Genomic DNA, 25095 nt, shown 5'->3' on the forward strand with positions numbered 1-25095 from the left:
CTGCCTTTGGCTGAGAGAAAAATTCTCCCGAGTCCACAGCCTTGGGAAGGACGCCCACGGCCGGCATGCACTCCGATGGTACAGTGTGAACAAAACAACCCGCTGGGTGGGAGCCTAGAGGCACTGGCAGCAAAGACCCTAGTGGGCCGGCATGACCCTGGCCTGGTGAGGGGAGACGACAGTGTTAGAAATCACTGGCGTGCCAGTAAAATTAAAATTCATCTACCAAAGTCATCATTCTGGAGCAAGTCACTTTAATTTACCAAAGTGGCAAACTGCAATTGCTCAAAATGACATTCGTTCCTGTATGACAACATTTAATACTCTCTAAAAAAAGTTCCCTAATTGCATGCATAATTTTAAATTACTGTAATTTGTTCAAGATTCTGTGAAAACCTTTTTTTTTTTCTTGAAAGATAAAAGAAACAGAAGGATAATGGAACGCCTTAAAATTCTATAACCAAGTTATAGAATTTTGAGCACAGTGTAGAAGCAGATGACACTGGAGTTCTATAAAACAAAGTAAAGACAAATAACTCTTAGAATTGAAAGTATGTTAAAAGTAAAGTCTATGATCTCAGGAGGGTCAAGCTCATTACATTCTTATGCTGTACCTTTTAATTTACTGTCTTAAAAACATTTGTATTTAAAAACCCTGTATTTGACAGGGTATAACGCTTTCCATTTACTTTCCTCCACTTTAAAAGAGGAACTTCTGGGCCCATAATGCACTGGTGAAAACAGATATTGCCGCATTTTTATTATTTCTTTCTTCCTCAACATTATAGAATTTTATTAATTATGGAGAATTCAAAAGATATACTTTTAGCTGAGAGGAAAGATGAAACCATGTTATTGTAGTAACCTCAACTCTCATTTCTATAAAATCTAAGTAAAACAAAAACTCTTAATATGACTTCTTCACTATGATCAACCCTGTCATCAGCAGGAGAAGTTCTTCTTAACTACTAAAACCAGCTTCTCTGTAAAACATGCATGTGGGTTCAGCCTGGACACAGCACTCACACCGAAAAGTCTGGAAACTGGGGGAGTGGGACAAAGCACAGGGTTCTTATGAGTGGCTCTCCACTGCTGCTTTGCTGCGAGGTGCCCCGCCAAGAGGGGAGTCAGGCTGAAATCCATTAAGCCTAGGACCCTAACAGTGGGCTGAGTCTGCCCGCAGAAGGCTGTGCTTTTATCCTTGCAAAAACCCCGTCTGCATCCATGGGGGAGCAGTGGCCTTTCTCCAACCAGCACCAAGGCCCTGCATGGAGCACCAGGGCTCTAGGGGAGCTGCTCCAAAGTCGGGGGACTCCCATATTCTTTATGACATAGGGGCTCCTCTGTGTGCTCATTCTACCCTCTCTACCAGGAAGCCAGAGGAGAGAGAAAGGAAGCAGAACTATGTCTACCAAGGAAGCTCTCTGCAAGGTCCACACTCCCAGACACACAGCTGAGTGGCAGGTGCTGAGGATGGGGTGTGCATACAGTGGGGGAGAAGAGGTGCAGGAGTCCCCCAAGGGCACTCTTTCCAGGTAGGTCTGATGAACTGAAGTGAGGAATAGGGAAGAGAGATGCCCAGAAACCTCCAGGGCTTCGAAAGTCCTTCCCTGTATGACCACTTGCTTATACTCACCCTTGATGCTGCTTAGCAGGCAACAGGTATGATTGTGTTCATGGAGGTGTTGGAAGGGGAGGACCTGGCTCCTTGGGAAACTGCCTCAGAGGTTCTGTATGCAGCAGGGCACGTCAGGGCCTGGGGCTGAAAGGCCTGGAGTCCAGCTGACATATCGAGTGGAAGGTATTGTGATCTTTTTACTACATTGCATTGGACAGGATGGTTGTATGCTGCTGGAACATAAACCAGTAATTCCCACAATCTTTGTGGGAGTTAACCCTCCTGTGTTGCCTTAAAAGACACTTGGCCTTCATGTGTTTTAGATTCTCAGACTTGCTTAAAGGAGGAAGGAAAATTGACTCTAAAAAGCACAGCAGTGTACTGTGACATGACAGCCACTGATCAGGAGGGAAGAAGCTCCCGGCCCAGTAGCAGGTCGACCCCCCTTACACTTTCCACAGTCATAAATGCACACGCACACACAACCTTTAGTTAACACATTTTCTCTGTGCAACCATCGCTTTGCTGTCACTCATCACTGCTTAATTTCCTATGAACCATAAAGAGATAGTCCAGATTAGAGACCCAGGACAGTTTAAAAATCAATTTTCCCTAGAAATCTCCCTTTGACCTTTGGTTTCCTTTGTGAATTGCTTCCTTATCACATCCTCTCTTAGACAGTCCCCACGTGCTCACATGGCAGCCCACGTTTCCCTGCCCAGGAAAAAGCTAAACTTCTACAAGAAAACCAGTAATAGGGCATTCAAGCCTGTGCGATTTATATTGGGGGGAAAAGCATCATTAGAAGCTCCAACAGCTCCTGTGGCTGCCACATGGTACAGGGGACAGCAGGGCTGCTGGAGGAAAGGTGGTGGGGGCTGGGGCCCCAGCTTTCCGGGCACAGGGTGGCTCACCTTCACATTGGGGGTGTAGAGATTCCTGAGAGAGGCGAGGGCGGCAGAGAGGCCCTCAGTGCTGTACCCGATCCACAGGGCTTGGAGGTGGCTTGAGGAGATTCCTGTCTTCTTACTGAGGCCCTGAAAGTAATCAGAGATAAGTGGGCCTCATCCTCTCCTTTCCCAGCTGTGTCAGGCTGAAAGGGGTAGGCCCGGGAGGGTGCAGACCTGCACTAACTCAGGGAAATGCCAAGGCACAGAGAACACTGGACATGTAAGCCGTCCTTCCCACCCTAAAATCAAGAATCAAGGAACTAGCCCACCCTTGCTACATACACGATGCCTGAGGAAAGACATGGCAATGAAGACCAAGTTTCTTCTTATAGAAGTTCTCCAGTCAAAGGAAGAAAAAAATTTGGAATATCACCATCCTGTAACCCTTAATGTAGAGTCCAGGCAAACATCAGTAGTGACTGATAATACCCCACTAAGAGAAGCTAGCATGAATTCCTTACCTCCTGATGGAAGAAAAACCCTACAGACGTATAAAGAGTTAAGTATAACTCTAAAGTAATTGTGACACCCTGCAAAAACAAAACAAAACAAAAACAAGCAACAACCAAACCCGAACCTGATTAAGCCTCTAGATACAACTAGCAAATGACATGGGGTGCCTAGGTGGCTTAGTTGGTTAAGCATCAACTCTTGATTTCAGTTCAGGTCACGATCTCGAGGTTCACAGAGCCTGCTTGGGATTCTCTCTCTCCCTCTCTCTCTGCCCCTCCCCAACCTGCACTCACTCTCACTCTCTCTCTCTCTCAAAAGAAATAAACTCCAAAACAAACAACTAGCAAATGACAGGAAATCCAGAGGAAAGAGAACCATGTTAAACTAGACCATGAAAAATAAGACCGCGATCAGAAAATCCAGGCTGTATGGAACTACACAGGTCACGTAGCTCACGTTCTTCAGCAACTAAATAACCGAGAAACAAAAGGGAACGAAAGAAATGGAAACTTTAGGTGAAGAGGAACTTTTTAAAACAGATGTTAAGGGGGAAAAAATGGGGCTCATGGAAGGCTCTGAGAGGGTTGATAAAGCTGTTGAAAATCTCCAAAACCAAACACTCAAAATGACAACAAAACTCTTCTTCAAGGTGGCGCGTCTCACCTTGAAAATGTGTGCCTTCAGGATGTGATGGCCAAGCTCCATGGTTTGCTGGCGATTCAGCTTGCCCTCTTGTCGAGAGAACATGAATGCCAGGAGAGCGTGCCCATTCCTGGAACAAGAAACACAAAGCTTAGGAACAAAAGACTCCATTCCACGAACTGTAGGCTCTCAGGTGTGAACATCTCCACACGACTCTGGACTATTCTCCTGGTGCTTCAGCATCGCCAAACAAAATGGGTCAAAAGTTGCCTCTTTATAAAAGATGGCCAATGCTATTTATTCTTCAAGTCATTTTAGGGCTTTCTCTGGATTCCCCTATCTCTGTGGAGTGACCCAGAAAGAAGCTCTAGGACAAGGCAGGTCTTTACCTTTGGAACCATCCACTCTCTGTCCCTCATCCATCATTCTTCACCTTGTTTATTTATTTATGTCTGTCACAAAAATGTCAATTCCATGGGATTAAGGGTCTTGCCTATGGCACATCAATAGGCATAATACCTAGCAAATGCCTAGCCCTTAGCAACCACTCAAATATGTATTTCTTGTATGGATGGATGAACAGAGGGACAGGTGGAGCAGAACCATCACTGGACCTGGCATTCAGGTCTCCCCCCTCAGTGTAATCACCACTGGGAGTAGACCTGGCCAAAGGATAAGACCTGACAAAGAGAACAAAACAAAAACCAAGCCATGCAAAGCAACAGCACATACTCAGAAATACCTAGAATTCTAGGCTTGGATGGAACACAGTTCCTTACTGGGTGGAGAAAACTAAGATGTACAAGCAGACTTGCTGTGTCTGGGCACATGGTGGACATTCAACTGACACCACCAATTAACCCCTCACTAACCCTTTCATGAAGAAGCCATCCTACCCATCACCCTCTCCACATCTGCAAGACTCATTCCATCTCCTGTGGGATCCATGCCTCTGTCTGAGCCAATTTGTTTGGGAAAGATGTTAGGGGCTGCTTATTCCAACAGCAATGACTTCTGTACAACGTGAATTCTTTTCATTTCTATCAATCTGACAACTCTGAGGTGCTGGATTTTCTGTTTTGTTTTGTTTTGGAGGGAATGCAGGTAATGGTGGAGAAAAGGAAGCATTATGGGAAAAAAATGCATTCTCCCAAATGTTTTCTGGGAGTTACTAATCTAGATGAGTAAAATCATGCATCATTTAAATAGTGTTTAGCTATCCAACTGCCTGCCTGTTTTTCAAATAGGTCATAAACTATGTTAGAGATGAAAAAAATCAAGGCAAGTAGAGACCAAGAGATTGCTTTTTATACTTCAGGGGAAGGCATGACTTAAAAACATGCTGACACCGAGTGCCTTGTCCAACATCTCATAAGGGATTAGAGCTCTTCCACAAGCACACAGTCTGTACTTCTTTGCACACATTCCACCTCCCATACCTCAAGCTTGGGTTTTCCCTCTCAGATGAGATTCTCCCATGTTCCCACCCTTCCTGCTCCCTCCCACCTACCAGTGGTCCAGGCTCTATATCCTCCCTAGTTCCCTAGTCCCTAGCCATGGGCAGGTCCCAGGGTTCAACCTGGCTCACATCTCCCAGCCATAGCCTAAGCCATCCTTAGTCTCCCAGTCTGCTGAACTCAATGGCCACACCAACTGTGTCCACCACAAAGACATACTAGGCTAAGTACCATGGCTACACCCCTAATGGGGAAATGATCATGCATCCTTCAGTGGCTTCTAGTGATCTCAGCTAAGCACGTGGCCTCCTGCCTAAGGAGACAATTCATGTAATCACTAGATAGCTGCGTTCCATTCCTCTATATCCCATTTACTTTTCTTCCCTTCCTCCTAGATCCTGCAGTGCTTTCTAAGGCTACGTGCACTTATAATTCTGTTCATTATATACCAGATGCAGAAACTTAGCTGAATTGTTTCACTAAACCGTACAATCCCGCAAACCACTAAACAGTTTGTTTACATGAGGAAACAGAGGCCTGGACAGGTCAAATGATTTGCCCAAAAGATCAAATAGCTGGTGAACAACTGAGAAGAGATCTGAACTGCAGTCTACCTAATGCAAGCACCTATGCCCTTTATCAGTGCACCATGATTTCTCATTCATTCACTCATTAACATCCACCTTGTAACTAGCACCATGCTTGATATGGAGGATTCCACAGGGAACAATGTGAGGTGCTTCCCTGGAGGAGCTCTCAGCTACCAGAGGACTATAAACAACATTCAGCAGAATGGTGCCATGAATCACCTCAATGGGAATACAGAGGAGACAAGTGGCCTGTGCTCTCTGCCCCTATCCCTCGCATTTCCAATGTCTCCTTCTTCATGGATCAGGTTTCCCCACATTAACCCCACACTTTCCAACAACACCTCCAACTCCTGTGTTTAAAACAAAACAAAACAAAACACCCTTTCCCCACAAACAAACCCAAACCTCTCCACCCTTACACTTCTTATCCCAGAATTTTGGCGCTCTCCTCTTCCATCCCTCACAGCTGGATGGAAGGAATCTCTAAGAATGTGGGACCTTCCTCCTCCACTGGGAAGCCAAACTCCCTCTTAGTTATCATCTTCCTTCACCTCTCAGCAGCTCTTGCACCCCAACCTCCTTCCTGGAATTCTGCTCCATACCCCAGAAGTCAGAGCTCCCTTTCTGCTAACTACACTCCCTCATCAGGCCCCTCCATCACTTCTCCATGAATGATGCCACATCTTCACCTCCAACTTCCCCACCATCAGACTTCCCCCCCACTTGAACAGGCAGTTCTGCCAACCCCACCAGCTCAAGCTGCTATAAGCAAAAGGCATCTCATGTCCTGCAACACGTGCTCCACACCTCCTGCTTTCTTACCCTTCCTAAGAACAGTGCCACTCCTAGCTTCTATGGCTTAACACCCTGATGTCCTCTACAGCTCCCCCTTCTCCTTGACTTTGCTTATAAGGCCAAGCTGTACCCACCCATCTCATGTTATCAGAGCCAGTCTCAACCCCTCTGCATCCCGAAGCCAGGTCCACCAAGTCCCTGCTGCTGTCACACAGGTTCTCATGGTCCAACCCTCCACACTCCTGCCAATGTAGGTAGTCTGCACTTTCGACCTGCTCAATTGAGGGCTCTCCAGAGATGACTGATTAAAGTCTATTCTCCCTAGCACATCCTTCTGTTAAGTCTTCTATCCCATGACAAAAGCTCCAGCCAAACTAGGTTTGTTGTTGCCAAAACACAACCTGCCATTTGACATGATGACTTGGACAGCTCCTTCTGTCTGCAATAGCCTCTTTTCCACCTACTAAAATCCTATCTGTTCATTCCTCAAGTCCATGACATGACAGCAGACAGGAGGCTGCTCAAGATTTTAAAACTCCTGATGCAACCCTAATGAACTGGTGGATCTGGGAAATAATCATCAGGCCTCCGAGAGACATTAAGACATTGTGTGCCTCCTGATGGAAGCAGACCTACTACCTATTAAGTATCCTTGCAAAAATTATTTTAAGATAAAATCTGACCAATTTCAGGAAATAGAGGTGATAAACACAGTAAATACCATGAGAATGCAATCAGCAAAATTCAGATTATGGGAAACCATATAGGACAAATTACTCAGTTATTCTTTTCAAACAAATAAAATGCAAGGACAAAGCAGAAACAGAAGGAGAAGCAAATCTATAGATTAAAAGAGGCACTGTAAAACGCATTTTCATGATCTTATCTGGATCCTGATTCAAACATACTAGAAAAATATGAAGGAAGTAAAGATATTTGGTCACAGCTAAATGTGTGATAATACTGATAAATTAGTCTTAACATTTTAGGTGTGGCAATGGTGTTGTGGTTAAGTGTGAAAATGTCTTTTTGAGGTACATAATCAGTTACTTGGTAAAATGTCGTGGTATCTACAACTTGTTATCGGCAAAAGATGACAGATGTAGTAAATATTGCAAAATGTGAATTATGTTTCAGTCTAGGTGATGTGCATGAAGACTTTAAGCAACTTACTCCTCTTTTTAATTCTGCTCCTGTAATTCTAACATAAGGAATAATGAAAACAAAGAAGAAAATTCTATTCCTTTCCTGAAAAGCACCAAGACATGCACAATAGGTTGCTTTATTTATAAATAACCCAGAAACAACTGCAAGGCCCCACAGTAAGGGTAAAGTACATCATTATTCGCCTACTAGAAGATTTGCACACCCATGAAAAATGATACTTTGCTAAGATTTCCAAACTGCTTGCTAAGCTATCCATGATGTGTAAGCAAAAAAAAAAAAAAAAAAAAAAAAAAAAAAAAAAAAAAAAAATGCAGGATAGGAATTTTAATATAGAAAAGATGATTTGGAGAATGTTTAAAATGCATGGAAAGAGACAGAAATAAAAAGTGAGATGTCATTGACTCTGGGTATTAGGTTCTTTTTGCTGCTTTTCCCTAATTAGGGCAAAATTACAACTAATTAGGGTGGGAAGAGAAATGCTACCCATCGTTCAAGGCCCAGCCCAAATGTCCTCATGTATGTGAAACACTTTCCAAAAACGGTCTTCCCTAGCTGGAAGCCTCCCTTTCCTAAAGTCCACGTGCGGTGCTTTTAGGTGTGGCAAGACCCACATGGTCACTTCCTCCCTCATTTGCCCCCTTGTGTGGGAAGCCCTTGAGAGCTGGGCCCTTATCCCAGGACTCTCTGAATCTGCCACAGTACCCTGCATGTGGTGGGCCTGCAGAGACTTCTGCTGAAATGCATCCAGTAGTGTCCTTTCACCAGCCTTGTCTGCTGAATGAAATTCCAGAACTAAAGGGGTCTTGGGTAAATACTGATGTGCACAATGCCAAATAGGAACTCCTTATACTTTGCACCCTGGATGTCTCTCTTGTCCTGGTCCAGTCCTGGTCCTACCCTGGGTAATTCCCCACACATGCTTCTTGGAACACATCAGCACTCAGGAGCCCAACATTTCGGGTACACGTCTGCTAGTCACTGCACAGTGAGCTCTGCTCCAGGCTGCATTACCTCAGTGCTGCCCACCACCCAAAGCAGAGCGAGGCTTTACAGTGACTACAGTTCAACTTCCTCTGCTTCAAACCCTAGTGACAAATCTACATCCCCTGTTGAAGTTTCTCAACTTGTTTTTATGTTTCTACAAACTCGACTGTAGCCTATCTTCCTAGAAAATGATCCAACTTGGCTAAGTATGTCAAATATATGGTACACATATCACCTCGTTATTTACAGTCTCGCTAAATAACCTGGGAGTTACAGTTTGTTGCCTCAAACCAGACTCAAAAGAACACATTTTTAGCCTGGTGTTACCTCAGAAAACAACAGTACCCACAACATGAAACAGCCAGACTCCCATCTGGTCAATGTCAAATCAGTACTCATGGGGAAGAAGGTGGTACAGCTTACAAATGCTTATTTCACCTCTTCATTCCTGGACCCCAGCATCTGGTCACCTGTCCAGTTCAGCTCATAGGGAACAGTTTAGCAGCTTGCTGGACCTGGTACCGAGTCGGGGGCAATTATGACTCACAGACAGCAGAAACCATTCAAGACAACAGTGATGCAGGCCAAGGCCAGGGCCAGGCAGAAGTAGTAGACAAGAACCCACCCTTATAGAAACAAAAGCATCTGCACCCTCAAATTCCCTGACCTCTCACTCTGACTAGCATGAGGCCACATGAGAGGCAGGCTTACCGCCTTCCCTCCCCTGAGCAGTGCAGAGAGCGGAGTCTTGGCCCCACCCTGCTGAGACTCCTCAGTGGAACCTTCCAGTCCCTAGATGCAGCTGCCGCAGGACCATCTCATAAATGGGGCATCTGAGGTCTGAATCTGAATCCTGCTGACCCCAAGCCTGTTACACTGCACTGAAGCACAAATGCAAATAATCACAACCAGCTGTGATCACTGCGCTCCATTTGGGGCCTACAGGCATATCTGATCCCTGGGACAAGATTCTGTATGCCCAAGAGGGGCAGCAGTGATGCTAGGGGTCCAAGACAGTGCACAGACTCAAGGTGAGGAAGCTGAGCTGAGAGTGGCTTCTGGAGAAGCCCACTGTTCCCTGGAGCATGTACCACACTGTGACTCCCATAAAGGGGACCAAGGTCTAGAAGAGAATGGACAGCGAAGAAAGGTCACCAGGCATTGCTCAGCTTCTCTCTCACTGGATGTACTTGCATACAAATTTCTAGCAATTAAAGGATGGAAGTTTTTGTTTAGCAGCAAGGTTTTCCACGGCCCTCCTGAATTGTTCATCATGTGTTGCCTTTCCATTGAGAAGGGTGAACTGGAGAGGAGGGGGAAAAAAGGGTGAATTGTGTTTGGAACCCCTTCTCCAATCGCACGTTAGACTCCCTGCAAACAGCAGACAGGAAGCGGCCTGCCATACCTGGGCTCGCATAGGAAGGCCGTGTTTTCACCATCTGCTCTCCAAACGAGCCACTCCCGGAAGGACGGGTGGCAGAACATGCGGGTTTTGTCTCGCCTCTTAATGAGGAAGCAGGAGAGAGCATCCATCCTCTGCTGGAAGTCCTCCCATCCCTGCTCCCCTTGTACGTGGCCCGCGTTAATGGCCTGAAAGATCTGCTCATCCGTCATGGGGTGGAGGGATGCGAGGGCCACGTTTAGAATCGGAAGTGCTCTCTCGAAGGCGGACTGGGTCATGAACTTCATGTTGCACTGCAGCAGATAGAGCTCAGACAGAGACACGGGGACCACCTTGTAGCTGGCACTTTTGATGACCAAATGTCCCCTCTGGAAGAGGTCCAAGGTGAGTTTGAGGTACAGGTAGGAGCCAAGGCTCCGCAGCACCAGGTGGCTGCTCACTTTCCCAATAAGGGCGGCGTCGGCCTTGCCGTTCAGGGAGATGTTGCTGAGGATGTCCTGGCTGCTGTGGACCCTGTGCTGGACGTAGGCATGCAGGTCACTGTGAATGTCTTTGTTGTCCGGAAAGTCATCTAAGGAAAGCTTGACGAATGGCAGCGTGCTCACAATTTCCTGTGGAAAAAAAAACGCCAAAAACCCACAGTGTCAGTCCACAGAGATTTCTTTTTTATGTCAGCTGCATTTCAAACTAGATTCACTAGTTTTCTTTCAAGGAGGATTTTCATGGATTACAGGGACTCATTGTTTTGTATTAAAACATGTAATAGGATAAGTTGAAGATAAAAAGCTTATGTGAAAGAAATCCTGATGCGAGATCGAATCAGTAATGGCTTTCCCAAGGCCCTCATCTGAAGACTCAGAAACGAGCAAGATGTAAGAGCCCCGGGCAGACAATGGCAAGCTGGCCATTCCAGCACAGGGGCAGTGAGACCCTGAGGTGACCCAATACTCATAATCCTTACATTGTGCAGAGGTTACATAACAAGGACAGACACAAACCAGCACTGTGTATCTAAGAACACGGCCAGACACCGAGATAAGAGGCATCCCTCTCTGTGCATAAGATACTGGGACTGTATAACCGACAGGAAATCTGAAACGGCCCCTGCCCCCCCGGCAGGCTATACCGCAGCCACAGCATGCCTTAATGAAGGTGCCATACTTCAGGATAGCCTGCTAGCTTTTTTTAACTGCTGTTCATTCCAAGTAAACTTTTAAGTTCAAGTATAACATACAAACCAGAATTGCACAACGTCATTAATTTTTACAAAGTTAAATACATCTGTGTAACCAGCAGCGAGAAACAACGTCACCAGCTCCCGGAAGCGCCGTGTCCCTTTCCATCCCACCCCCATTCGAAAGATAAGCACTCTCCTCACACCTAACAGCAGAGAGGAGTTTTTGGTTTTTTCTTTAAGCTAACCACTATCTGGGGTGCCTGGGTGGCTCAGTCGGTTGAGTGTCCGACTTCGGCTCAGGTCATGATCTCTCGGTCTGTGGGTTCAAGCCCCACGTTGGGCTCTGGGCTGACAGCTCAGAGCCCGGGGCCTGCTTCATATTCTGGGTCTCCCTCTCTCTCTCTCTCTGCCCTCTCCCACTCATGCTGTCTCTCTCTGTCTCTCAAAAATAAACAAACACAACCACTATCGTTTCTGAAGAATTTGACCCATGTCCTCACTGAATATAATAATTGCAGGGGACAGGCTGAGTATAATCACTCCCATTTTACATGGATGGTAACCGAACCCTGTGAAAATTTAAACAGCTAGTACAGAAAATATAGGACTCCTGTTCCTTTGCTCTATCGATTACCAAATTCCGCTTACTGTGTGATAAATGACTGCAAAGGGTATAAATCAAATGGCCATAAAAACAAATGTCAAGTGAGGCTGAGGCCTAATGCCACTTTTAATGAGAAAAGAACCCAAATGCTATTTTTAAATAGACATCATCACAAAAGGGCAAAAATCAAAATCTAAGAGTAATGTCTTTACTAAAAAAGGACAGGGGTAGAGGGAAGAAGTCAAAGGTTGGTAAGATATAATTTGGGTTCAAATGAGGGGAAAGATGAGGAAAAAAATTTTAAAAAAAAGCATTTCATTTCACTACAAGTGGAATCTTATGTTGAAAATAGACCTTATTTCAGAATTGGCCTTAAAAATCTTTTCTTCCTTGAAAGTTGAAAATAGACCTTATTTCAGAATTGGCCTTAAAAATCTTTTCTTCCTTGAAAGAAAGGAAGAAAGAAACAACAAGACAGAGAAGGAAGGAAAGAAAATAAAAGAAACAAAGTCCCACTGCAATTCCACACAAATAACTACAGGAATAACTTTAAACTCCAGTAGATAAATTGAGTTACTTCCAGGGCTGGACTCTTGTATTTTGGAAGTGCAGGGACAGTGCAGTGCTAAGAGGAGACTTTCCTGACATCTTGATTCATGGAAGGTAAGAAGGTCAGAGTTTCACTCATTTGGGGCTTTGTGGACTAAATATTTCAAAGTCCTAATGTAGTTTTCAATTAAGCAGCTAAACGCTTTTTAACAGTTTATGTTGTTAATCACTATAAATTCTGGGTATGAGGTCTTGGAAAGAGACTGGAGAATTCTTTCTCACCTGAAAATTTGCTCTTACGGTCACAATCAGCTTCAACCAGGCAGGAAACTTAGAAATAATTTTGGTAATAAATGAAGAAAGCGTATCTCCATAATCAGGCTTATGAAACTCCGCTTCATTTAAGCCATCTATCAAAATAATATATTCTTCTTCAGGAATTTTCTGCTCTAAAGGATAAAATAATTTTTTAATTAAGAAATTATACATTTCTAGAAAATGGCACCACCCAGTGAATTTTAGTGTTAGGAAAAGCTAAAAAGGTTTACATATTGCAGAAGAAATGGTTTTCAGAGAAGCACATTTTCTATTAAATTTATAATGAAAACCAGAGCAGACAGCCAAGAGAAAAACAAATCTTATAAAACAGTTTTCAGAAACATATTGCATTACACACATTAGCAGGATCTCACCCATGGATATGATACAGTTAGCTCTTCATACACTCCTTTCACTGGGGTGAGCTATAGCTAAGATAACTGGCATATATGGAGATTAAATCTGGAAAAGATGCTAGGTCCTCCCCATAGAATCCCCCCTGCCCTGCAATGGATGTCCGGGAATGAAAACGGACCCTCAAAAGCCAAGCATCTGGCCCAAGGCACGCAGCCAGCCAGTGGTGAGAACCTCACTTTTACAGACTCCTAGAACAGGGCTCTTTCCCACAAGACTGAATCTAGTTTTCCATTTATTAGCACCAACTTTCTGTCCAAGAAACTGAGGAGAAATGATGACAGATCTGTTTCCATCCCAAAGTGCTATGGAGGCAGGTAAACTAGCTTAAAAGGTGAGGAATGAGGAGGAGAAAGGATAAGAAATGAACAGCCCATAATAGCATTAATGTCCCCTACCTTGTCGAGTATTTCAAGGGCAAAAAAAAAAAAAAAAAAAAAAAAATCAAATGAACACTTCTAGAAAAGCCTTTAGGATCAACTCAACTGAGCACGGCCCCTGAAAAAAAAATAGCTGGCAAGTTCTCCAATCAACCAACTTGTTCCCCTACTAGGTAGGAATATAAAATATGCAGGCAACAGTTTCTAGGGCATAAGTCATCTGTATAACCTATGGTTACAAATTAGCTACTTTGGAAATATTCAACGGGGAGTGAATTCTTTATTGGAGGCATTTCTTTCAAAACTACACCATTCAAGAAGCAAGCAGGGACCCTAGGGAGATGGTCCTGAGTAAGGGAATGAGCAGTGCACAGATCACCCACATCCTTGCCTGGTGCCCACCCTCGCCCCCATCCAAGTGCTTCTGAGGACCGTCCCGGGGACTCTGGACTAGAGAGAGAGGGTATGGGTGGCTGCTCGGAAGTACCGTTTCTCAGGCTTGTGAGCGGTTCCAGCACTCCTCTCCTGAAGGCGGCCACTGGGTCCTGCACGCAGGACCGGAGGCTCAGCATGCTCTGTAGCTGGGGCTCCCTGATCAGTAGGTCCCTGTAGGCGGCCAGCTGGTGGGACCGGCACAGCAGAGCTGCAATGCTGTGCACGAACTCGGGCACCAGGCACGTGTACGTGTTGTCAGCTTGGCAGTAGTGGTAGGCCACGACCTATGCGGGAAGCAGAGCCGTCAGCACCCCTCTTGAAATGCTCCCTCCGTGATCTCAAACACATGCGATGCCCCCTCTGCCACGGGAATGAAATACGTTGTTTCCATTCCCCAACACTGAGTCATTATTTAGCTTAATTGTTTCAGTTATTCTTTCATTCATTCACACGGTTTGCCAAGTTCTGGGCAGACTCTTAATTGCAGCCGCAAATCCATCTTGATTAGCACTAAGATCAGCACAAGGTACTCTGTATCAAAAATAATGAATAAGCCTCATTCATAAAACCTAAAGCCAATCCTGGCTTAGAGCATCTCTGAATAATCCCAATGTACTCAACATCCAGAAGTGCCACATTCACTTCATTCCTACTTTCAAAACAGCAGCATTTCCTTGGGAAACTCATGTGCTGCTCCCCAAAAGCAGATAAAGTTGTTGGCTAGGAAAGTGGCTCAATCAGTTGAGCATCCGACTTTGGCTCAGGTCATGATCTCAAGGCTTGTTGAGTTCGAGACCTGCATCATGCTCTGTGCTGACAGCTCAGAACCTGGAGTCTGCTTCAGATTCTGTGTCTCCCTCTCTGTCTGCCCCTCCCCGTCTTGTACTCCGTGTCTCTCTCAAAAATAAATAAACGCTGGGGTGCCTGGGTGGCTCAGTCGGTTAAGCATCCGACTTCAGCTCAGGTCACAATCTCACGGTCCGTTAGTTCGAGCCCCGCGTCGGGCTCTGGGCTGATGGCTCAGAGCCTGGAGCCTGCTTCCCATTCTGTGTCTCCCTCTCTCTCTGACCCTCCTCCGTTCATGCTCTGTCTCTCTCTGTCTCAAAAATAAACGTTAAAAAAAAAAAATTTTTTTAATAAATAAATAAATGCTAAAAATTTTTTTAAACATTTATTATTTTTAAAATGTTTTTATTTATTTTTGAGACAGAGAGAGACAGAGCATGAACGGGGGAGGGGCAGAGAGAGGGGGAGACACAGAATCTGAAGCAGGCTCCAGGCTCCGAGCCGTCAGCCTAGAGCCCAACGCGGGGCTCGAACTCACAGACCGTGAGATCATGACCTGAGCTGAAGTCGGACGCTTAACCGACTGAGCCACTCAGGTGCCCCAAACATTTATTTATTTTTGAGAGAGAGAGAGCACAAGCCTGCACACACATGGGTACATGCATGCAGGGGAGGGGCAGAGAGAGAGAGAGAGAGAGAGAGAAAGAGGGAGGGAGGGAGAGAATCCCAAGCAGGCTTTAGCACTGTCAGTGCAGAGCCCTTGCGGGGTTTGATTCCACAAAAGGTGAGATTATGACCTGAGTCAAAATCAAAAGTCAGACATTTAGCTGACTGAGCCTCCCAGGCACACCCACAGCTGCTTCTTTTTCCCAGACAGGAGGGCCAGCAGCCTAGCTCAAACCTTTAGTCTCCTCCCCGCACACACACCTGACACTGGAGATATTCAACAACACCAGAGTTTGAAGGACCAAAATCAGAAATTACCAAACGTCTGCTTATAGCGTGAAGAGACACATAGGAGAGAGGTTCCTTCCCAAGCACTGAGGGGTAAGGAGTGTTGCCTTTGTTGGGATGGATTTGAAGGGGCAGCAGGCTACTCGTTAGAGTCCAAGGAAAGTGCCAGGTGCAGAACTGTCCTGGGAGAAGAGCTCTGTAGATGTATGGAAACTCTGATACATTCCCACATGAGAATACAAGGAGGAACAGGGAGTATGAGAAAAGGAAGGTGAAAAAAGTAAAAATGTATGTGTGCAAAGTGCTTTCTGTTCTCCAGAAGGGTCTGAGTGCCTGCTGTTCCCAGAGCTCCTCACAACCCTGCCTCACCAGGTGTGGTTCACAGCTGCGGACTGCACACAGGTTAAATGCCTCACCAGGTAACAAGGGCAGGCAGTGGAAGCTCTGGGATTAGATTCCAGGTCTGTAGACTCTTAAAAGCAAGTGGCAAGAGTAGACATGGCCAATCTGGAACTGTTGTGTGACTTCTGTTTTAGATTAAAATTATCATCCACACTCTGAGGAAAGCTGATTGCTCTTCCCCTTTGCCCTGGAAAGATGAGCTGGAACACAGGAGGGCCCCTAAGCTTGTAGAAACCACCAATAAGACAGGCAGCACCCCGGTCTATGTCAAGCACCGTGTCTGACCGAAGAAGTCTGTCAGCCCAACAGTGGGTCATGAAACCAGTCTGGAGCCACAACAACTTGTTTTCATTTCATAATGTTGGTTATATAAGGCTGCGAGAATACCGTGATGCTTTTGCTTCAGTTGTGTGTTGTGAGTACGTGCACAGGTCTTCCGGGTAAAATATATCTCTTACACAAAGTGGTTTGAAAAATCACTATAGCAGGGTGGCTTTGAAGTCTGCACTATACTCTTCATCTCAGATCACTCATTTCTGACTAGAGGACTGTCGCCAATCAGTGGCCGGAGCTGCCTACGCCAGTGAGGAGCAGCTCTCACCCGAGAAGGAGAAGCAAGGAGCAAAGATCTGGGGCAAAAAACGCCTTCTTTTCAGTCCCCTGCAGCAAATTCACCCTCAGAGCGTTTCCTCTGAATCCAGGGGCATTCCTAGATGCCCCTGGCACCATCCACCTCATGCTCCCCAGCTCTGCCTGCCCCACCACTGCTGCCCAGGGAGACCCCAGCAGGTCACTAGGAGTGAGAGACGTAACTGTTCTAATGCACAGGGTGGCTTATGAACTTGTCACAGATGCTGAGCAGATGGAAAATTTCAGAAGGACCCTGATGACCATGAATCTATCAAGAGAAAGTCAGCCAAGTCTCTTTTTTAACCTCACAAGAAACCTCTGACAGAGGGATGCAGGGAACCAAAGTCCCCAGGCAACAGAGAACAGGCGTGGTGAACTGGATCACGTTCAAGGCTCCCAAGTGAAGGACAGCACATGCTTGTAAGGATGGATTTGTGGCACCCGTGATACCACCTGCTACTTTGAGGAATTCTTTCAATCCATTGTTTTTTTAATTTTTAAAAAATTTTTACAATGTTTATTTATTCATTTAGAGAGACAGAGTATGAGAAGGGGAGGAGCAGAGAGAGAGGGAGACACAGAATCCGAAGCAGGCTCCAGGCCCTGAGCTGTCAGCACAGTGTCTGAGGTGGGGCTCGAACTCACAAACCACGAGATCATGACCTGAGCTGAAGTTGAGCGTTTAACTGACTGAGCCACCCAGGCGCCCCTCAATCCATTGTTTAAGATGAATCAAAGTCCCCTGCCAGTGTCTGGAGATATTTATTTTCATTAATACCTTTTACTTGGAGTACTTGATCACTATTTTATCAAAAGCTACCTTTTTACATTAAAGAACTATCTCTGTTTCAAGATCCCTTTTTCTATTCCTTTCTCAGAAGCCAAACTAACAAATCTTGTTCTCTTTCTAGAAGAGTCCCCTAGAGCAGGAGCAGGTTACCTTAGAAGCGAGGTATTTCACTGCGTCCTCTCTTGGTCTCTGGTTCTCAGGAGTATCAGACCCAGACCCAGGGGGTGTTTTGGTCATGTTGGTAACAACTGCAGAAGAGCTCGGTGAAAGCAACGGAGTGAAAGGAAGATCCTGGGAGGAATCCGAAGCTGCCGAGAAAGAGGCCAATTTCATCATTACAACATCAGAATAGGGGTATGATGAGATAGTGAACGGATTGCTTGAGTAGACCCAAAGAGTACTTTAATAGGTAATGAGTGAACAGCGTTCCAAATGCAAAGGTCCAAAGGAGAACACAAAGTGTCCCTCTCAGCCCTGCCCCCCATACACCCAGATACCCTCCCCAGGAGCAGTGCTCTTTCTGGTTTCTTTTATTTTCTTTATATAAAGTCTTTTTGCCATATATATATATATATATATATATATATATATATATATATAAGCTTTCATGGCTCACTGTTCCTGTTCACCATGTTAGAGACACTTTCTTTTAATGGGTTTATTATACATACAATAAGATGCAATTACTCAAATATTGGCTTCTATTTTAAGTTAGTTTTTATACTATGAGTAAACCCAGCACAGAGGACAAAGGCTGTGGAGAACAGGGTACAAAAGAATTGTGCACAGACTCCTCCTGGCTTTTTCTGCCAGGAGCCGAACCCCCTTGATTTTAGGACCCGAACTCTCCAGGGCACCTGATCAGGCCTCACAGGCCCTACAGCTGAGACAAGACCAGAGAAGGCTGTTCTCATCCCAGGTGATGGCTTCCTGGGTGCCAGGATAGATGGAAGGGTTCAAACAGGTCTCCCAATGTGCTGGCAGACCAGGTACGGCAGCTAGAACAACTTGAGGAAAATGGGGACTGTTTATCCCACAGCAATGTCCCCCCATCTACCTGACACGAATATCATAAACTAGATGAGTGGTTAAATATGCACATACTTTTTGGTGGTGAACTGGGGCTGCTGGAAGCAATCTGCCTCATGCGGCTTCCGTGGCAGCTAAGTGCCACCAACTTAGAAATGATTGCGGTCTTCCCAAAGCCCACGTTTCCAACCACCACGGCTCCTCTATTTTCTGTCAGTTCTGTGTTCCTCAAGTTTTCTTCTATCTGGTGAAAGAGCCAATCCCTTCCCACAAACACAGAGTCCGTTGTTATGCTTGGTACTTCAAACAACAGGGGTTTCAACAAAATGTCCTGTGGCTTGTATGGAGCAAATCGTGCTTAGAAAAAAACAAAAACAAAAAACAAAAAACAATCATTATTTTAGAAGAATGTCATAATTTTATACACTGATATACTTAGTATTAGCCTAAATTTAGGTTTACCCTACAAGGAATCCGTATTTCCAGTCTGGTTCTATGAATACTTCTGTAATACCTCATTTATAATCCCCTGTTGGTTTTACAAAGGGTCCTATTAAAATGACTTGCTACTTCTTTAATCATGACTCAGGGCAGACACCAGAGGATTAGGAAAAGGGATTCAAGTGGCCAAACCAGGCCTCATCGGTTTGTCTGAAACAGTGTTTAAGATAGGCTCCTTCTACTACTGTGTTAGTAAAATGGAAATGTTTTCCTAGAGACGGGGCCCCAGCTCTCATCTTGGTGTGATGATGATTGGCCCCTTTGGCAAGGTTCCCAACCACCCGACTGTGTGTTACAGGTAGACTTAAGAGGTGACCAACAGCCCAGGGAAATGAAACAAAGCTGACTCTTTGTTGGTCACAAAAAATATCCAGTGAGTGTTAAATTACTCCTCATTCCAAAATAATATACTGCAGAATTATTTTCCAACTCCAGAAACGAGTTCATCACATATTTTAAGGAAGAAGTCCCAAACCACTAAAGGACGGCCTCCTAGCACATTTAACAAACTTTTAGCACACACACACAATTCACGTCATGGTTTTAAATGAGCTGGCTTAAACGCTGGTTATCCCAGATCCTCAATGTTGAGTGAATGTGCTCATTATATCCATTATCCCAGCAGATGCAAAGATAAGTACCTTTAACTTCCTGTGCCCTACCTCCGGCTGTATTGTGCCACGGCAATCTAATTGACGTTCGAAGAGGGGCATTTCTCTGCCCGTCTAAATAACTCAGATCCTCCAACTTGGTTGAGCTTGTTGCTGTAATATTAAACTGAAGTTTAGTCTTTTCAAAGTTGATTTTAATATCATACCCAAACTACCACAAATTATAAATTACTAAGCAATTCCGTTCAGGCTTTCCATTCACTTCAAAGTAACTTTAGTTTTGTTTGCCCATCCCAGCTTATTTTTCCAGCAAGGAGTTCACCGAAAAGTGGCAAAAACAAGTGTCCCTCATTCTTAAAATTGTGCTGCTATGGTTTCCAGAATTCTCCATTATTCCTGGAAAGACACAGACTTCACCAACAATTTTTATGAAGAAACTTGACCATCACGTGTCACTCAATACAGCTGCAGTACATACTGCAGACACAGAGCACGGTCCCAGAGGTCTTTCCCCGCAATTCTGGACAGCCTTCTGCTGTTGCTGGAATCCCAACCTTGTTAATTCAGGGAGCAGATTCTGCTGTACAATTCCACGGTGCTCAGAACACTAACAGTCAGCTCAGGACAGTGAAAGGAGCCATGTGGATTTCATCAGAAATAAACATTCCTAAGCTTTACATTTTTATGTATATGTTATATGCTATTTTATGTGTATTTTTAAAAATTCTAAAAACAAGTAATATTTACCTCTGATCAAATCAGTAAGTCACACCACACAGGTACCAGTTAAAACGCATTAAGGGTCTATGCGAGCATACATACAAGTTCGATTATAAGAACAACCAATATGGGAGGGGAAGGAAAAAAAAAAAAAAGACGTTAGAGTGGGAGAGAGCCAAAGCATGAGACACGCTTAAAAACTGAGAACAAACTGAGGGTTGATGGGGGGTGGGAGGGAGGGGAGGGTGGGTGATGGGTATTGAGGAGGGCACCTTTTGGGATGAGCACTGGGTGTTGTATGGAAACCAATTTGACAATAAATTTCATATATTGAAAAAATAAATAAATAAATAATTTAAAAAATAAATAAAAAATAAAAACAACCAATACAAAATAATGTTGCTAATTCTTAGCAAATCTTAACAAATACACAGTATGTTTTTACCCTAAAAGAAAAAAAGAAAAAAAAAAAAAAGAGCCTCCTCTTATTCACATATATATCCTAGGTCACAATGAGAGAATTCTAAATAGGATTAACCTAATTTGTTTGTGCGTTGAGTGACCCAACATTAAGATACTGCTGATCCTACACGTACAATTCTCTTCCAGGATAATAAAATATAGGCATCATTTGAGGGCAAATGAGTGGGGAACAGGAGTTGCATTCTAAGGGCTAGGGCTTCTAAGGACTGGTAAAATCATTAGCGGGACTAAGTTTTGAGGGAGAGAAGTCAAGTTGGGCCATCTGTCTGCCGAAAGCCTTCTGGCTGCACAGCATCCAGCCATTGACCAGCACCATCTGACCAATCTGGGTCCTCCCCATTTCCCCTCCTGGGGCTTTCATCACTGTTAGCACCACCCCCTTCATTCCATTCAATAAGCACCTGGGTGGCTCCAAGGCCTGGCTCTGTGGTGGCATGTCCCCTCTTGCCACGTTCCCCAAAGAGCAATCCACCCCATGCCCTACTCACTTTCCCAGTCCCAGGAGAGACATCTGACGCCTTGACTTCACAACAACATACACGTATACTCCTGGATCCTTCTGGTGTATATCCACAGCCTAGGTACACATCGTGTGCACGCTAATGTCAATATTCCACACCAATCTTTCCCATTAGAAAGATTCGGCTAAGTCCTTATGTAGGACTCCCACATAAGCCTAATTTATGGGAATCCAATGGCAGCCTCTAGCTTCAATCTCAGTCCTTCACAAGTAGGGTGTGTGAAACTTCCAGGAGGGCCACCAGGACCAAACTCATTACTCTGGCTCCCTACAGTAATATCGCTTGGAACATATAGTTCTAGGTTCCTGCCTGGGACCTGGGACCCTGACCCAGGCCTCTGCAAATGCCCCCTTTCCTCAGCATGCCTCACTGTGGACACACCGCATGTTGGAGGCTGGGGGGGGAGAAGGATCAGCCACAGCTGTAACCCATAAGCCAAGTTGGGTTTGGAGCTGGAACAGCCACAGATATCTGGCCTGCTGCTTCAGCCCTAGAGAACTCAAAGACACTTGGAGCCTCCAAAGGGTTTCCTATTTCTCTTCTTCCCCTAACCCCTTAGAACATGACATTCAGTTTATAATTTTGTGACAACTAAAAGGACTAAGAATAGGAGAGTATACAAAGGGCATTCCAAAGAGAGGATTGCAAATAAAAGCCCTAACTTGACACAGATGCAGGAGATGGTGAGGCTTCAAACACCTCTGTTTTCAGATTTACCGTCACTATAGCTCTCGCTCCAAAGTGTGCAACAAAGTGGCCTCACCCTCTCCGCAGCTCTGATTCTCCATTGCAAATGGGATTAAGATGCAGCGAAACAGACTGCATCTCCTGGCTCAGTGGGGCTGCAAGACAGGAGCTGCCAGCTACCACCGCTTCCTACAGCGTTGTCACGGCCACTGAGAGAGACTTGAGTTGGGGCAGTGAAGCTTTAGGTGCTCCACACCTACCAGAGCAGGCGACCTGGACCAAATGTTGCCTTCTCACACATGTGTACAGTAGAGTCTCAGATATTACCAGCACAACAGCTAGACTCACTTCCAGTATTTAACGATAACTGTTTTCAAAAATCCTCAACACAACTCAGGGCTGAGAAAAAGCAGAGGGAAAACAATAATTTTATGCTGCCATAAACCTACAGCTAGTAGCTCTATGGTTAAATTACACACTTGTTGCATACACACACATCACATCGACCATCTGAGAAGGGTATTTTAAGATGCTGCAGGAGAGTTTTTTGAGGGGGTGGAGTGGGGTGGAGGGAGCAGAAGGAAAATTCTCTAATTGGAACAAAAAGAAACATCAGTTGAATACCATGGACTAACCTATCAAAGGTAAATACTATTAAGTCGAGGCAATGACCGGTTGGAATTTCAAGAAAATTGGCTGGTAATTCTGTTTGTTGGTATTCTAGAAAACTAAATACAGTGTCTGCGATCCACTTAGCAATTCAAAAGAAAAAGAAGTTAGTCAAAAACAGTGGAACCTAATTACCCAATTTCTAGATTATCTAAGATATCATGTTAAAGGCTTCTCCTCCTGTTTCCTAATAAAGGAATGAGGTGCCCATGCCACACATTTGATGTAGTATAAAGTAATAACCTGACTGCAGCATTTTAAACCAATTCCGCTCCAACAGATACCTTTACAAAGAAAATCTCTGTACAGTGAAACAATCTCCAAACCTAGCCAACTTATTTTTATAGTCTTTGACGTAAGAATTTTACTGATTTCATTGTATTGGACACAACAGTGAACAGACAACCACAGTTCTTTGTAACAGGCTCACTGACAGTAAAGGCTGGCAACCTCAGGAACTCACTTCCATAGGCTCACTCCCTGGGGGAAGGGGCAGGCAGGTCCCTTGGGGCAGCTGCAACCAGAAGCCTGGTATTGCCTTTCCTTCATCTGCCAGCCCTTACTCTTGCCCTCATATGCCAAATGTACTCACTTGATGTTTCCCAAATGGCAATTTGTGTTTGCATGGATCTTCAGATGCAAATAATTCCCAGGAATTGCAATATATGGTCTGTGACATATTATTTAAGGCCTTCTAACATTGAGGGTTGTTTACTACCCTGTTTGTAACAGCTGGCCTTCTAATCACTAGACAAAGTGCTACACACAGTCTTTATGACCTGAATCTTTTCTTTTCAATGATACTGGAAAAGTCTTGCCATTACTTTTTATTATTATTATTATTATTTTGTTTAATATGAGTTGCCATTACTTCTTAACTAAGGTCCAGCTTCAGGGGTAGGAAGGCAGGCAGTGAAGTTTCTCCCAGACTCCTGCTTGTTAAAAGGTACCATGAGGTAAGGAACTTGCTTATTTCCTTCCAAAACAAGCTTTCAGTTTATAAAATTTGCAACACAGAAGAAATGAGCAAACCCATTAGGCCAGGCAGCCAGGCTTAAACCCAGAGGTAACACCCTCCCATTCCACAGGAGGTCTAGCTCAAGTGCGTACAGAGACGCTAATGAACAAGCACAGCAGAAATCAGAAAGCGCTGCTCTATAATCACCGCAGTCTCCTGGAAAAACTCAGCTCACACCCACTGTCACTCCACATGCCAGGAGATCACATGAAAGAACATCAGGCAGAAAACATAACCCTAAATGGGGTGCTTCCAACACTATTAATGTATTAATGCATTTACTAATTTTAAAATAGCTTGATTAAATTGAATGCAAGTTTGCTATTCTGTTGAAGTCAATAAAACTATCAGGTTCTGGGATCATATAAATGAATCGTTCATCATAACTAGGTAGATAGACACAGTCTAAAAGTCCTTGGGTGTAACACACTTTGCTGTATGTAGCAGGATAGTGGTGGGAGGGCATAAAAGCTTTCGGAAGAACCATCACTCAATACGCATAATGCTCCCCAGTATTTCTCTCTGGCAGACGTGCCAAATCCCTCTTCTGGAACAAGGCCATTTACTTCCTTTGAAAGTGAATTAGAGCTGCGCCTCAGAACTTTTCCATTAGGGCCATTTACGTATCAGCTGCTTCAGAGTTCCACCGAAAAAAGAATGCCCAAGAACAACCAGTCTGGCTGGCCACATCCCCAAGGAACAGTAGAGAAAAATCGTTTGATGCAGGGAGACAGAACCTGGGAGTGTTAGTAGAGGGGGAATTTTCAGTGCTATATTGGTAACAGAGAATAACTGCAACAAGGTCATCTTCTAAATTCAACCCAGGAGCGTGGAGTTTAGAAACTCGGGACCGTCAGAGCAGGCAGGACAGCTTGGACACAGAGTTCCTGTCTTCACCCATCCCAAACTGCTCTCCTTGTCTGAGGACCACCGATTGTCAACTAGCAACAGTCACCCCTTTTGTATCCCCTTCTTGTTCCAGCTGACCCCATTCCACTAAGGAGTGCCTGTCTTTCCCGTTTTCATTTCCTTGACTGACAGGCCACACTTGGGCTGCTTATGGTTTAAGCTGTGAGCTCCCTTATAACTGAAGGATACAGAAAGAGGACCTCCTATCTGTATGATGAGCCTCGATTATAAAAAAATTAGTTTGAAAGTTGGATTCAAAATTCTTTGAGTTGGTATTAACAAACTCACTGTAAACGACCCCTGTTTACCAACATATAATAAGAAGGTACAAATTCACTCAAGCTTCAAGTACCAAAAACAAGGACAAAATTTTTGGTACTTTCTTCCTTCATACACGAAGTGCCATAGAGTCTAAATATTAGATTTAAAGAATTCCAGAGTGGAAGGATC

General features: G+C 44.6%; 1 protein-coding gene across 14 annotated transcripts in view; it reads right to left on the reverse strand.

The window, feature by feature from the left end:
* The window catches only part of TANC1 (tetratricopeptide repeat, ankyrin repeat and coiled-coil containing 1), a 239857-nt gene that overhangs the window by 38661 nt on the left and 176101 nt on the right, over positions 1 to 25095 (reverse strand). For 10 of the 14 annotated variants that reach the window (XM_019457149.2, XM_053908394.1, XM_019457190.2 and 7 more), the window contains 8 exons: positions 19669 to 19791; positions 18602 to 18883; positions 17648 to 17805; positions 13988 to 14219; positions 12671 to 12837; positions 10062 to 10669; positions 3685 to 3793; positions 2533 to 2655 (listed from right to left, as the gene is read on the reverse strand). In XM_019457149.2, the coding sequence (XP_019312694.2) occupies positions 2533 to 2655; positions 3685 to 3793; positions 10062 to 10669; positions 12671 to 12837; positions 13988 to 14219; positions 17648 to 17805; positions 18602 to 18883; positions 19669 to 19791 (1802 nt within the window). The remainder of the gene's footprint in view (positions 1 to 2532; positions 2656 to 3684; positions 3794 to 10061; positions 10670 to 12670; positions 12838 to 13987; positions 14220 to 17647; positions 17806 to 18601; positions 18884 to 19668; positions 19792 to 25095) is intronic. The other 4 variants (XM_053908411.1, XM_019457181.2, XM_019457172.2 and 1 more) reach the window with 2 other exon arrangements.

Source organism: Panthera pardus, unplaced genomic scaffold, assembly GCF_024362965.1.
Source record: "Panthera pardus isolate Hobbes unplaced genomic scaffold, ASM2436296v1 HiC_scaffold_10, whole genome shotgun sequence".
In the NCBI taxonomy this organism is placed as follows: Eukaryota; Metazoa; Chordata; class Mammalia; order Carnivora; family Felidae; genus Panthera; species Panthera pardus.